Genomic DNA, 16,332 nt, shown 5'->3' with positions numbered 1-16,332 from the left:
TTTTGATGGTTCCTCTCTCTTCGGATCACAGGTGAAAGATACCCTTACCAGGTGTGAGCAGGAAGGCAAGACTCTCTCTGCCGTAGGAGTCCGATTTTCCACTCCTTCCAGACCATATCCTAAGGGTCAGAAGAGTGGAAAGATGTGGTTCCAGAAATCCCAAGGAGCCTTGCCGGACACATGTGGTGAGTTTCCCTCCAGGGGCAGAGGAGGGAACAATAACAGACGCCGCCCTCATAGCAGAGGGGGTCCGCAAAACCAGGGCAGCAGAGAATCTTTCTCTGACAAGCCCTTCCAGCATCCCTGAAGGGTTGCCTGGCTGCTCACCTCTGGAGGCAGTCGGAGGAAGATTATCACTGTACCCAAGAGCCTGGCAAGACATAACACAAGACAAATGGGTACAGTCCGTCATATCCGGACACTACAGAAGTTCCTTCGTTCGCACCCCCTTAAGGTCAAACAAGTCCCTTCCAGATGTTCCACCCAATCTAGGGGACCAAGCAGTGCAAGACGTCTCAAAACTGCTAAGAAAAAGGGTCATCCTGCAAGTCCCAGCAGACCAACAAGGATCCGGAATTTACTCAAGGTTCTTTTTGGTACCAAAAAAGACAGGGGATTGGAGACCCATTTTGGATCTTAGCAGACTAAACAAGTCTGTACAAAGAACGAAGTTCCGGATGGTCACGCTTCAGTCCATTTTACCCTTTCTGGGTCAGGACAATTGGATGTGCCCCATAGATCTTCAGGATGCATACTACCACATCAAAATGGACAGACACTCCTGAAGATTCCTTCACTTCCAGCTGGGAGCCAGCCATTATCAGTTCAGAGCTCTGCCCTTTGGTCTCACCACAGCCCCCAGGCTGTTTATCAAATGTATGGCAGTAGTTACCGCTCACCTGAGACGGCATTGATTCCAGGTGTTTCCATATCTCGATGACTGGCTCCTTACTGCTACCACCAGACATCACCTGCTGCGAGCCAGAGACTGCACCATCGACACTTGCTCCAGGCTAGGTATCACAATAAATTTCGAAAAGTCTGCATTGTCGCCCTTTCAATCTACCACCTTTATAGGCGCAAATTTAAATACCAAAGACATGTTAGCGAGCGTCCCACCAGACAGGGTGCTAGTGATTCGCCAGCATGTCAAGGTTTTATTAGCATGCAAAAGGATTCAAGCCAGGTTTGTCCTTCAAACGCTAGGTCTCATGGCAGCAGTGATCGTACTTGTCCCTCTAGCTCGATTTCACATGAGGATTCTCCAGTGGCTTCTTTTCACCCAATTGTCCTTCCAGCAACTTCCTATGTCTTACATGATTATGATCACTCAGGCATGCAAGAAGCATCTTGCGTGGTGGATGGTCTCCACATCAGTGCTCCATGGCAGACCATTTGTTCTCCCCCCTCCAGTGGCTATAGTGACCACGGACACCTCCTTGATCGGGTGGGTGGGGGCATTATCAGGGCAGAACAGTCCAAGGCACCTGGCAACCTCACGAGTATCATCTGCACATAAATGTCTTGGAGATGAGGGCCGAGCTCTTAGCATTGCAGGCTCTTCAGGACTCTCTTCCTACCGGGACCATTGCAGTTTAAATGGACAATATGTCCGTAGTGTGGTACATCAACAAGCAGGGCGGAACCAGGTCCTACCCCCTATGTCGAGAAGCACTCAGACTCTGGCAGTGGGTGATCTCTTCCCAACTGTTCCTGATTGCAACGCATATCCCTGGGAGGTCCAATGTCATAGCAGACAGACTGAGCAGAGCAATTCTCATGCCTCACGAGTGGTCTCTGAACCAGGTAGTTGCGGACAAAATCTTCCGCAGATGGGGCCAACCTTGCTGCGACCTTTTTGCAACTCCCTTCAACAGCAAGTGCAGCAATTTCTTCTCTCTCCTTCCACTTCCCGGACATTCCCCCAGAGATGCTCTAGTCAACGATTGGCCCCAGGGACTTCTTTATGCATTCCCTCCTTTCCCCCTCATACCGAAGCTAATTCAGAAGTCTACCATTTTGGGTTGCAAAATGATCCTCATTGCTCCTTACTGGCCTCGACAAATATGGTTTCCTTTCCTGCATCACTATCTTCTCGAGCAGCCTTGGACTCTGGACCTAGTTCCAGACCTCCTCATTCATCAATCGGGCAGGCTGCACCAATCCCTGCACTCTCTCCAGCTCACAGCGTGGTTGCTCCACTTCCAACCTTAGCCAGGCTCCCAGATATCTCCCCTTCTGTGCCCAAAATCCTTTTGTCATCACACAAGTCTACTACCAGAAAAACGTACGCTAGTAAGTGGAAATGTTTTTCTTCCTGGGCAGAGGCAAAAAGTATAGACCCCTTTTCAGCCCCCGTACACTCCATTTTGGAATTTCTCGTGGAGCTCTTCCATGCTGGGTCCGCTTCCACTACAATTAGAGTTCAGTTAGCGGCAATTTCAAATTTTCACATTGGCCTGTCTGAAAACAATATCATGTCCCATAAGCTGTGTAAAGCCTTTCTCAAAGGAACCACTCTGCTCAGGTCTCCAGTGAGAGATGCTCCACCACCCTGGGATCTAAATTTGATTTTAGCTTTGCTAATTTTGCCCCCTTTAGAACCTGCAGCTTCTTGTTCACTGAAGTTCTTATCTTGGAAAACCCCTTTTCTGGTAGCTATTACTTCAGCCAGAAGAGTTTCGGAACTACAGGTTCTTTCTATCCGTCCCCCATACCTCGTGTTCCACAATGACAGGGTTGCTCTTAGGACTAATCCTTCCTTCCTTCGTAAGGTCTCTTCAGAGAGTAACTTGAATCAGTCCATAGACCTTCCTGTGTTTTTCCCTAACCACTCCAACAGGGCAGAGTATAAGTTGCATCAGTTATATGTTCACAGGCAACTACGCTTTTATTTCCATAGAACCAAAGACATTAGAAAATCAGATCAACTGTTCCTGTCTTATGCAGTAGGTAAACAGGGTCTTCCGGTCTCCAAGGTAACCTTATCCAGGTGGTTGTCTTCTGTCATCACATTCATATACCAACTCAGGAATAAAGAATTACCAGTCAAACCAAAAGGTCACTCCACCAGAGCTTTAGCCACTTCGGTGGCTTTTCAGGCTAGGTTGCCCATGGAATCTATTTGTGCTGCGGCTACATGGGCCAACCCACATACTTTCATTTCGCATTACAAGTTGGATTTGGTTTCCAGGAGCAGAGATGATTTTGGTTCCACTGTTCTGAAGAGACTTTTCCGATGAGCCACCCAGGATTTTAGGTGCTAGGGACGCTGTCCCAACCAGCAAAATTGAAGGCGAGATAGACAACTTAACATAAAGAAGTTATATATCTACCATAACGTTCCATGTTAGTTGTCTTCTTCTCGCCTTCCTTCTTGCATCCCACCCTCCATCCCCCTATCCTAGTGGACCGAGAAGAGTTCCTCTTGATTTTGCACTGGCTGAGTCTTTTCTGGCTATTTCCTTCTGCTTAGTAGTCTCCCCAGTAGGATTTGTGCATTCTAGGATAGCATTCATTTATTATTATGTCTGCAGTTAGACTTACCAAATGAGATCTGGGTATCTAGCGCCAGGCATCATGGGATATAGGGGGAGCCTCGAGCCAGTAAGCAGCTCTCGAGCTTTTGAAGATGGCCGAGTCAGAGCCGAGGATCGGCTCCGAACCCAACCAGCAAGAAGGAAGGCGAGAAGAAGACTTATGATTTTAGAGACATCAGGGATATTATTTGCAGACATTGGCAAATCCTGATGACCAAACCATTAATTAAAGAAATAGTGGGAGAAAACCCCCAATTTCTTTTAGAAATAAGAAGAACTTTCATAGAATGATTTGTTATTCCAATGAGCAGATGGTTCTGAGACATCCCAGTAGAATTGGTACATTTTCATGTAACAACTGTAACTACTGTCCCTACATTTTTAAACATAACATGTTTGTACATCCAGTGACCACACAATGTTATCAGTTTAACGTAGTGGCCAACTGTAACTCAGAACATATAGTATATCTAGCAATGTGCACATGTTGTCCTGCATTTTATGTAGGCAAAACTGATAAGGAGGCTTAGAGATCGTATCAGAGAGCATCTATACCAGATACGTATTCATTCCAATACAAATGCCTTATCCAAACATACTCTTGAAGCAGGGACAGAGCATACATTTTGCTTCCTAGTGATTCAAATGAATCATTCTAGTATTAGGGGTGGAGATGTCAAGAATCATATGGAAAGAATGGAAGATAAATGGATAATTCAGTTTAAAGCACATGCCAGTCCAGGGTTAAATGACAAAATTCCCCTGAAACCTGCCTTGAAGAATAGGAAGTTGGTAGTTAAGTAAATCATGGTTTTATTACACCAGTGTTTAAAACCATGTTTTGTAACATATATTTATTATATTTTTATGTTAATATGCATATATTTTTAATTATGGTAATTGTGTTATTTAGTTATTTATTTTTGAGTATTATCCATATGGATGTAATGTTTTAAATATGCTTACTTACTATGATACATTTTGAATGCATTTGACTGTGTTAGCTGTTATGACTTTAAGAGGAGTGCTGACTTGATTGGTATCAATTATCTAATTACCAGTTTGCTATATAGTAGTAGGTGATTTTACACTCTGTTTGTTAAAGGTTTGACGAAGCCTCTTGGCAAAAGCACTTACATTCACATGTGTCTGGAATAAAAGGATATAATTTTTACTTTGCCTCTGGATTTTATCTAGCTGCTGTTGGAACTTATTTCAGATCTTGTCACTGTTAGAGACTGTACTTCGAGTGCATAGATATATGCTGATCTTTTGGTTCTGTGCTGAGTTGCTCCTGAGCGTTTATATTTATCACAGTATTATAATACTGTTTATTGTGTTTTAGGAGGAACCTTTGATAATGACATTTATCTTTCCAAGTAAGTCAGAGAAGTTGAGAATTTCATCCATCCAAAGAATAGCATGATGTTCTTTGTGTTTCACTGTTGCAGTCATAACCTATGGGGGTTATCCCGGGTGTGGTAGCCCTCGGCCTGCCCAAATACCAGAGTCTATGTTTTTCTGCGTCAGCTGTTGTCGCCTGTAGACTGATGTCAGGTTATCAGTGCTATAAGGCAAGGCAGCCGATGCCATTACATCAGTCTTTCTTGCTGTGGAGCCTGTAGCAGAAGCAGTTCACAAGTGTGCTGGTCGGTTGCTACCAGAGCTCGGATAACAGCTGAAAATGTCTAAAGCTAAGTAACCTGTTGGGTATCTCTTTTTCTTGCACTAACCAATGTCCCAAAAAGTTAATAATTGTCTCGCCTGTGGAAAGCAGATCCCACACCAAGCCTTCCATTCATACTGCGTCACTTGTTTAGGCCCAGACCACGATGTCGCCCGTTGCTGGTTCTGTGCCCTCTTTAATGCGAGCACTGTTCTTCATAGAGCTCTTTTTGTAGACAGGTATTTTTGTCCTCGTCTTCACAAATGGCGTCGGTCAGCCAACAATCCATAGAGCCTTCAAAAAAGCATAGGGATAAAGATAGAGACAGACCACACAAGGCTAAGCATTCCAACGACTCTTCCGCTAAGCAGGTCATCAGTTCTCCAGAATTCAGTGAGGTCCTTTCCCAGCCCATAATGCCCAATGCAGTAGCTACACAGGCCTCTACCAAGACCCTGTCGGAGTCCGGTATGCCGCAAAAATCATCTTCGTCTTCAGAGCCTTTGGTTGTCTCTGCCTCAGTTGGGTCCATAGCCACGACACAGGCACCAGCTTCCGAGGAGGTCTTTCGCACTACCGATTCTAGTCAGAAACCGAAGTCTTCACACCTGACTACCATTTCTCTCAGACCAATGAATACTCTTAGGCCTAGAAACTAGGCTACACCTAGAAAATCTACCTCTAGACGTCATCTTACTCTCACCCCTCCACCTCAGGCCCAGATGCTTAAGATGGCGGAGGATCTTATTTCTCTTAAAAGGAGCAGTCAAGCCACAACTTCTAAAAGGAAAAGACACCCTTCTCCTGAACTATTAACAGAGCAAGATTCTGAGGAATCAGATTATTCAGATTTGGAAGAGGAACAATAACCTCTAACTGCTTATGAGGATTCAGATGCAGAGGAATCCATCCCTTCTGCCTCCCCACAGAAGACCTCTCCTTTGGGGAAACCCTCCACACCCTCAGGGAACATTTCCAATGAGAATCTCAGGATTTTCCTCAGTCTAAGAAAAGGCTTAGAGTATTTCTAGAACTACCCCAGCACAGATCCCTTACCATCCCCCCTGTTTTAGAAGTGGTGGATGATGTTTTCCATGAATCATGTTTAGGCCAGGACCCTCCCACCTGCTCCCAGTAAACCAGACAGGTATTACAGAGTACCAGACACTCACAAATACCTGTACAGAAATCCTGCTGCAGACCAGGAGGTCATTACACAGGGACCCAAGGGAGCCAGGACTAGTTCTGCAAAGAACCCTACACCTTCTGATAAGGATGCCAGAGCTCTGGCAGATGGAGTAAAAAAGTTTACACCTCTGCAACCTTAGCTATCAGAGCTCTCAACTGTCAGTTAAAATATCAACAGCATACTTTGGAACTATGAAAGCAAAATATTTCTACCTTGCCTGACTGTGCTAATTCTAAGGAGTTAGCAGATTTTTTGCACTCTACTTGTCAAGTGGCATGGCACTCTACCCTAGAAGCCTCTAGCAGGGCAGCAGTGTCTGGAGCTGTCATTAGGAGACATGCATGGTTGAAGGAACAACCTCTACCTGATCATGTCAAGTCTAAACTAATTGATGTACCTTTGGACAAAGAGCGCTTGTTTGGAGAAAAAACAGAAGAGGTGCTTAAAAAGATGGAAGACAAAGCAAAATCTATGCAAACCGTAAAAGATTTCTTTCAGGTTCAGCCTGCTAGATTCAGCAGGAATTTTCCCTCTAAGCACTGGTCCTTTCCTGCTCCTAGCAGACAGGGGCAAGCTAAGCCCCGCAAGGACAGGCCACCCAGGTCCCTACAACAGAGACAACAGAGAACCTAACAGTGGACCACATCCACCTCTTATGCAGGAAGTTCTAAGCCATCCCTATATGGCAAAAATGTTCAATGACTCCCACTCCCCCCTCTGCCCTCCTTTTACCCAAAAGCTCGGAGGAAGGCTGTCCCTCTGCAAAGAAAATTGGCTGTCTGTAACAAAGGATCAATTGGTCTTAAAGATAATTTTTCAGGGATACAAATTCACTTTTAATGGACTCCTATTTCCAAGAGGGTACCCAGACTTGCCTCCCAATCAGTGGGCAGAGGCATTACAACAAGTCCAAACTCTCATAGCCCAGGGGACAGTAGAACCTGTCCCCACAGATCAAACAGGCAAAGGCTTTTATTACAGGCTTTTCCTTGTTCCCAGAAAGGAGGGCAATTGGCGCCCCATCCTGGATCTGTCCATTCTGAACACATCCCTGGTAGTTCCCAAATTCAGAATGCTAACCCTGCAGCAGCTGCTGCCTCTGCTGACAAAAAATGCCTAGTTAATGACCCTGGACCTAAAAGATGCATACTTCCACATCCCCATAAGGGATTCCTGCAGGAAATTCCTGCATTTCAGAGCAGGCTGACAGCACTTTCAGTTCTCTGCTCTTCCCTCTGCCTTATCTACTGCTCCCTGGGTTTTCACCAAATGCTTGGCCCTGGCCATAGCATTTTGCAGACAGAGAAATATACAGATTTACCCTTATGTGGACGACTGCCTCATTCAGGCAGAGTGCAAAGAAAAGCTTCTCCAGGACCTGCACTTTGTCAAAACCCTCCTAACTTCCTCGGGGTTCACCATCAACGAGAAGAAATTAAAACAAACTTCCTCCAGGAGGATCATATTGCTGGAAGCACTGATGGACACAGCATCCCAAATGGCCTTCCTCTCCCCAGAAAAGCAGAGCATCCTGCCTCTCTACTTTATCCAGCTGGCATCCAAAAGTCACCTCACAGTGAGGAAGTTCCTGCAAGCCTTGGGGTACATGGCTTCTTGCATCGTTCTTATTCCTCTGGCCAGGCTTTACATGAGGAAACTTCAGTGGTATCTAAAGAACTTTGATGTCAACACTCACAGCCACTAGAGACCTCTCTCCCTCTGATCCCCATATAAGGGCTGAGTTTCTCTGGTGGGCAGAGGCCTGTGCCAAGAACCAGGGTCTTCCCTTCATCCACCGCCCTACTGGACAGACCATCACCACTGATGCCTCAGACATTGCTTGGGGAACCCACCTAGCAGGCAAGTGCACCCAAGGTCTTTGGGATGCCCAACACCTTCCCTTGCATATCAACCAGAAGGAAATGATGGCAGTGCAAAAGGCTCTGACATCCTTCCAACCCCATCTCAGGCCAGGAGTTCTTATCAAAACAGACAACACCACAGTAATGTAGTACGTCAACAAACAGGGAGGGACACAATCTTACCCTCTGTGCAGGCTAGCCATGAACATCTGGCTGACTGCCTCCCCCATTGGATTACACCTAATAGCCCAGTACCTACCAGGGATGAACAACACCCTGGCAGACCACTTAAGCAGACACTTACTGGACCCCCACGAATGGCAGCTCCACAAAAAGATCTTATTGCAAGTCACTCAAGTGTGGGGAAATCCGGAGGTGGTTCTCTTTGCTTCGCACATCAACCATCAGCTAAAGAAATTCTGCTCCAGGGAGTATCACCATCTGGCATGGAAGGTGGATGCCTTGACCTTCCCCTCGAACTCCCTCTTCGTTTACACATTTCCCTCTCTGCGTCTTATTCCCAAGGTACTCATCAAGATAAGGGAGGAGGGGCCCAACGCTTTCCTCATTCCTCCAGATTATCCCAGACAACATTGTTACCCTTTGCTGCGCAGCCTGACATCACAACCTCCCAGGCAGCTTCCCCAGATCCCAAACCTCTTGGCTCAAGCAGGGGGGAAATGCTGCACCCAGATTTGCAGACTTTCAAGCTATCAGCATCACTGATACTCCCAAGGTAAGCAAGGGGCTTCTGCTAAGCAAGCAATTCCTAGACATTATCACAGAGGCCAGAAGGCCCAGCACTAGAAAATCTTATGCAGGGAAATGAAAAAGATTCTGCTCCTGGTACCAGTCCAGAGGGGCCAGTTCCTCACAACCTTCTGTCCCTCTTATCCTGGACTATCTAGCAGAATTATTCAATAGTGGCCTCTCCTTCTCTTCTATTAAAATCCACACCTCAGCCATTTCAGCTCATTTTAATACAGACCAGCCCCTGTTCTCTCATCCTTTGATTAAACAATTTCTCAGAGGGGCTTCTAATATCAGACCTCCCAGAAAGCCTTCCACTCTAGCCTGGGATCTAAATTATGTTTTGGAAAAACTAACCTTACCATCTTTCGAACCTGCTGCTTCAGCAGAACTGAAATTCCTCTCCTGGAAGACTGCTTTTTTGTTAGCTATCACTTCAGCCAGAAGGGTTTCTGAACTTCAGGCACTGATGGCCATTGAGCCCTTCATCATTTTCCATGCAGGCAGGGTTTCCCTTAGGGATAATCCCTCCTTTATGCACAAAGTGGTATCTAATGTGACTCTCATCCAGGTCATTCATCTGCCTATCTTCTTCCATAACCCTCAAAACAAGGGGGAAAGAATTCTGCACTCTCTAGACGTGTGCAGGCGGCACCGATATTACCTGGACCATACTAAACCATTCAGAAAAACGGACCAACTTCTTGTCATTTGTGCCCTAGGAGCAGAGGGGAAGCCCATTTCCAATAGACTGTTCCCAAATGGATATCACACTGTATCAATTTCTGCTATAGATTTCATGGGAAACCTCCCCCTAAGTCTATTCGTACCCATTCCACTAGGGCCGCCTCCACTTCCACAGCATTCCTCAGAGGAATTCCCACCTGGACCTCGGTCCATACCTTTACAAAGCATTACCACCTTCCTCTTTTCTCTAAGGCTAGGGCAAGGTTTGCCTCTGCAGTCCTGCAAGGCTTGCTTTCCCATGCCTAGGTCTCTAATCCTGCCACCCCTCTCTTCAGCTTTGAGAATCCTCCCACAGGTGATGACTGCAGCAGTGAAACACAAAGAACATAGTACAGTTGTGTACTCTTACCATAAATGTAGATGTTCAAGTGTATTTACTGTTGCAGTCCTGGTTTGCCTCCCTCCTTCCCCCTTATATCCTCTTTCATTAGGGAGACATAAGCTTCTTGGGGTGGTTGTTTACCACCAGGATCACTTTACCATATTTCCTGGGGCTTCTGACTGGTTAGGGCAAGCAAAACCGATGTAATGGCGTCAGCTCCCTTGCTTTATAGCACTGACAACCTGATGTTAGTCTACAGGCAACAGCTGACGCAGAAAAACATTGTCTCTGGTTTTCGGGCCAGCCGAGGGCTACCACAGCAGGGATAACTGCCACAGGTGATGACTGCAACAGTGAATACACTCAGACAGCTACATTTATGGTAAGTGTACACAACTGCACTTTTATACAGCACAGCCTTGTGGAAAAACCCTTAAAATTCTTAGGGCAAAGGACAAAAAGATTCCTAAAGTAGGTCATAAAGCAGTTATACAAAGCCTGTCAAACACTAGTTAAAACAAACCAGCTGCAGGCAGTTTCAGAATCAGAATCGTATCGTGACCAACTCTGAGACTAAAACATTTTGGATTTTGCTGCTTGCCCTTGTGTAGTTATGAACAAAGAATAGCGGAGGAAAGTCATTTATCAAGATTAAGAATAAGGCAGGTTCTAACATGGGACAAATTAGGACTGATGACTTAATGAAGAGGACAAAGATAAGGTAACTAGTAATCAAGATTAATGTTTTTTTTTTTTTTGGCCTGTTGCCACTGACCTCAGGCTGCTGTAATGCCAGCCTGATTTATCATCCAATCTTCACAGTACATGGTACATGGTGCCAGCCCACACTGGGAGTGTCTGCTTTCTATGATTGCCCATTTACATGGAGTGTGCAGTCCCCATGTGTAGATTCTAAGGAGAAAAAGATGCCACCTAGCATGCATGGGACAGGTAAGGGACCATCACACTGCAGCTCACCAGGCTGAACTTCATGGTGACATGCATTAGTGTCTTGAGGGAAATGCTCCTGTCTACATGGTGATGTATCCCTTATTTGCCTGCCAATGTACAGCAGCAGTGGCTGTCATCATGACCCCATTATCACTACCAGGCATACTGAATCTGCTGTGCTCCGTTAATATCGTGACATGTACCCTTCTGGGAGAGGTGAGCAGGCAAATAAATGCCTGTTATTCCTCTTCCACCAGGCAGGCTTCATTGTGCACCTGAGCCACTAATTGAACTGGAGTCAGTTGGGTCATATTCTAAGTGTTATCCCTCTATATCATTTGAGTTGGCAAGCAAAATTTAATCTGCATAGTGTCTTTGAAGTCCTGACATAGTAGATATGTTTGCAAGATGAAGAGAGGTAGTTGAATTGACCAGACTTTGATTTGTACCAAATCAGACAGTCCAAAAATAAGAAAAGACATAGTGAATGAATGCGGATGTCAATAGTGCCTCCAATTTTTATGTATTTTTTTATTTTTGTTAATTGTTCTCACTATAAACACCAACAGTCTGACGAGCCTGATCTGCAAGGCCATGGAACGTATTATGGAACTTATAAACAAAGACATTGGCAACCAGTACTGCAGAGAAGACGTTGCGATAGAAAAACATCCTTTGAGATTGTTGATCCATGTTGACATCAGGATCAGTATCATTAAAAACCTGACCTACAGCCAAATTATCAAGGATAGACTGTGTTGATCCTTCTTTTTACTAAACATTTTTGTTCAACCAAAAAAGAATAAAAGTATAATAGACGCTCTACTAATTGCCCTTTTGGTTAAATATTCTATTAATTGTAATTTTCTGTGTTGGGCAGATATCATTTATGATTAATGGTCAAACAGTGCTCTTAACATTTTGAAATTAGTAACACCAACCCCCTAAATTGTTTCTGCTATAGCTTTTTTTTTCATCCTGTGCGGATGTTTTGCTTCTGCATGCCTCTGTTAGCATATTCTTCCCCATCCATGTTGGAAGACATTGGAAGGAACAGGAGGTGAAGGCTGGAAATTGCCTGTTGGCCTTTAGAAGGTGGGACGTTTTATGTAATGTCTTCCCCATTGCAGCCCAATGGACATGTCACTGAAGGAAGGCTGTTTGTGGACATGGAAATCTACAAGCGCACGCACACACACACACACACACACACACATACACACACACACACACACATCCCAGAAAAACACACTCGCTGCTTAGCAGACAAAAGCTCCCATTTGACTCTTCATGCTTCTTGCAATGGCACCTGGCTCCTGCCATTTAACAGCTTTGCTGAAGACAAGACCTCTTACTTCCCCCTTGAATGGGAAAGTGAATCTTGGACACTCAGTGTTATCATACCCTTCTGGCTCCTCAAACAACCAAGACTTCTAGTTAAATGCAGATCACCACAGCTGCAGTCAGGGCTCCATCCCTTTGTATCTGGAGCTGAGCTGCATAAAACTCCTAAATTTAAGACGCATTCTCCAATACCCATGTATTCTGCAGTAAGAGCTAAGTGGTCTGTTGGACAGATTGCAGCACAGAGACCTAATCAGTTATCTTAAGGTGTCAGATGTACTGCGTTGTATGGGATTATTAACTGTCTTAGAGATGTTAAGAGTATTACGTTAAACAAAAAACAAGGTATGTTTATATGTTGATGCACTGCATTATTGGTTTATAGAGTAATATGTAGCATGGATATTACTCATTTGTTACTTTTAAAAGTAATAGTCTGTGTTTTATAAAATCCTTGTTGTCCTTATGTCAGACACCATTCTTGTTTTTGTTTTATAATCTGTATCACCTGTATGAATTGTTGCTGGTTTATTTAGAGACTGTTATAACTGACATTATTCTGTATAGGTCAAGTTTCTCAACCCTGTTATTGAACGGATACCAAAACTTCAGAGACAGAAAAAGATTTTCTCAAAGCAGCAAGGTAATGAGTAATTATACGTTTAAAGTTACTCTTTTTGTGAACTGTTTTAATTAATTAGTTCTGTTTTACCATTTTAAAGTACTTAGAGGTGAGAAATGTGACAACATTGGTGTCCTAGAACAGCCGACTGGACAGCTTTGAGAATGACTGTGCAAACTGATAGGGTAATTGTTTTTACCTTTGAGTTGCATCAGTTTTTTTTTTTTCATTTGATTTATTTATTTATTTTGAATTTGTTAACATGGTTGGAATGCTGATCACAACAGACCCGTTTTAAGTCCTAGCCCAAAGAAATACACAAAAACATACAAGTCATAAAGCATAGATCAGAGGGGAAATAAAACACAGTTATATAAAAATATATACAAAACACATTCTTGTACAAATTAATCAAATGGAATAGTTGTATAGCAAGAGTGCCATGGAAACAGAAATAGAGTTGAAAAGGATGAAGACTGTGAAAAGGTTAGAGGAGAGGTAGAGATGTTTAAGCGATGTATGCCGTGCAAGAGCATTTGCATTATGCTTGTTTTTGAAGATGAACTTTAAGAGTGGCAGAGAATTTGGGATGCAGGGAAATGTCTGTAAGATGAGAGAGTGATTAACAATGTTTGAGACCTAAAAGTGAGAAACAGTGGTTTATGCGATGAAGTCTGGATTTGGGGGGGTTGAAAATGAGTTCCTGAATGGTCTTAGTTTCTTAGATTTTAGGAGGGTGTCTGCCTTGGGAGTTTAGAGGATAAGGGTGGGAATGCATGATCAGGCAGTTTAAATTAATTGTAAGGTGAAATCAAGGCCAGTTTGTTTGTTTGCAGGATGCCATTTTGTTTTTTCAGTGGTTTTACAGTTTCTTGCGGAGAAGGTACTGAGGAATGGTTGTAATGTTTCTTTTAGAGGCTGTAGCTGTTAGTGGTAAACATATTTTAGTTGGGAGCACAGTATACCTTTGTTTATGGGTGATGTAGTAGCAAGGGATAGATAGAGGGGGAGTTTTCTAGCCCAGAACAAGAGGGAGTAAATTTTTTTTTGCGAGTATGTTCTAGGTGGAGATGTGAGTCGAGAGGACTATTGCAGATTCCAAGATATTTATAAGAGTTAATAGTCTTAGTTTGTGATTTGTTTCTTTTGAAGAGATAAACAAAAACTCTTTACCCCAGCATCCTCATCTCCCTGGTACTAGGTCTACGTTTAGAGATGCTTGACTCTACTCACGTAAAACGATCCGGGTGCTCCCCCCTCCCTCAAAACTAAAGGATAACCATCCTACGAAACCTGAAGATGCCCCTGATGCTGGTTGTTTGCCAGGCTTTTTAAAAGCTTGAATCCCAAAAGTATCTTGTACATTAAAACGATCTGTGTGCTCCCCCCTGCCTCAAAACTAAAGGATAACCATCCTGCGAAACCTGAAGACGTCCCTGAAGCTGGCTGTTTGCCAGGCTTTTTAAAAGCTTTAATCCCAAAAGTATCTTATACATGTATGTTGCAAATACCTACCTTATCATCTTTACCTGTAATGCCTTTACTTGCTTGGTGACCCCTCCGTGTGAGATGTAGCAGCCAATCACAGACCACTAGCCTCTACTCTCCATCTAGTCTTTGGTTACCTAACCTCTTACTTTCAAATTAGCCTCATGCCTACCACTCCCAGTTGCCTTTTTCCCTCTGACCACTAGATTGGTAGCATTCTATCAATACATATTTTAGCATTTAAGTACCTAACCCAAAAGACTAAAACCTATTTTGTAGTGATAATTTTAGTCCTACTCCCCTTGCTAAACACATGGAAACTTCCCTAACAACTTGCTAATTTTTTCTCTCATATTTTGTTAGGATAACACTTTTTTACCCTTTTTCACCATAATTTCTTCATTTTAAAGCCAAAACAGTAAAGACAGCTGATAATTTTTTTCTACTGTACTCACCTTATAGCTCTAGCCCGCTCCGTTCGCCCTTTGGGCTCACTCTGCTCCCCTACCATACCTCCAAATCTTACCCACTCCTAGTGCAGCTAACCTTATAATTATATTAGCCACACCCCCTACTTACATCATCCAGTGGCTTATTCAATCTCATTACATACTTAGCATTCTACTCCCTCTCTCCTCTTTATTTCTTTCCTTCCTGCTAATCCTTCTAAATAGACCCACCCATAACTGACCCTCCACATACCCTTAGTCTCCATGAAACTCCTATCATATTCCTTTCATTATGCCCATCCCTAGCTTAAAAACACACTGTAATCTGCTCCTCTTGTCAATAATTCTTGCCACTCTCCTTTTATCCTTCAAGCTCACTTGCTGTGAAGCACTACACTTTAATAATTTCCACACCCCCTTAAAACAAACAATACCTCTCTCTCCTTTAACTTTGAAATTCCACAGTAATACTATATCCTCATCAGCCTACATTTGACCTCAAGTTTCATAGATTAACCCATTTCAAGTATTCCCAAACCAAAAGAATCAGCCCTATTTTATATATACTCCTGACATTTTCTCATATCCATCAACAGTACCTACTGCTACATGACGACATTCATCTAAACCCAGGCCCTATTACCAGCAGCCCTGATTCCCAACCCTCCCATCTAACCACTTCCTGTACCCCCTCTTCTACCAAAAACTCTCTTTGCATAGCCCACCTCAACATACGCAGCTTAAATAATAAAATTAGCCAGCTACATGCCCTGTTACATTTTTACTCTTTTGACATTCTATGTCTAACTGAAACTTGGCTCAAACCAATGACTAAGGACAATGATATTATCCCACCAGGCTATAACATAATTAGATTAGACCATCTAAACAAAAAGGCAGGTGGGGTAGCGATACTGTTTAGATCAGAGTTGCAACTCTCTACACTAGATATCACTCATCCCTCACCTTCCAGTGTTGAGGTCTTAATGTCTAAGCTTCTAATTAATGCTAATAAATCCATTTATATTATTTGCTCTTACATCCCCCCAGGTAATAACATTAATACCCTTGAAAATATCCTCTGCTGGCTCAACTCAAACTTCCCACAAGAAACCATACTTCTTGGAGATTTTAATATAGACTGGAAATGTTGTACTTCTGAAAATCCTACTACTCACATGCTTCATGGCTTTTTTCAAACCATCACGTACCCTACAAGAACACATAAACCCAGCAATAAACAAACCACTCTAGACTGGATTCTTGTTAACTATAACCCCCAACTATATGAAACAGGCATACTTCCCGATGATATCAGTGACCACTCTCTTACCTTTATAACTAAACTAAAAACCTCAATTCCCAATCGAGTAAACTTCAGAACCACCCGGAACAAAACATAT

General features: G+C 43.5%; 1 protein-coding gene across 1 annotated transcript in view; it reads left to right on the top strand.

The window, feature by feature from the left end:
- Window positions 1–16,332, top strand: part of LOC122812231 (serine/threonine-protein kinase N1-like) — a 2,446,550-nt gene that overhangs the window by 1,538,807 nt on the left and 891,411 nt on the right. The window contains exon 10 of the mRNA XM_044084586.1: window positions 12,938–13,013. Coding sequence (XP_043940521.1) covers window positions 12,938–13,013 — 76 coding nt within the window. The remainder of the gene's footprint in view (window positions 1–12,937; window positions 13,014–16,332) is intronic.

This window comes from Protopterus annectens, chromosome 9.part0 (genome assembly GCF_019279795.1).
Source record: "Protopterus annectens isolate FY-2018-M chromosome 9.part0, PAN1.0, whole genome shotgun sequence".
In the NCBI taxonomy this organism is placed as follows: Eukaryota; Metazoa; Chordata; order Ceratodontiformes; family Protopteridae; genus Protopterus; species Protopterus annectens.
The sequence above is the reverse complement of the archived record's forward strand: the minus strand, read 5'-3'. Positions and strand labels throughout refer to the sequence as shown.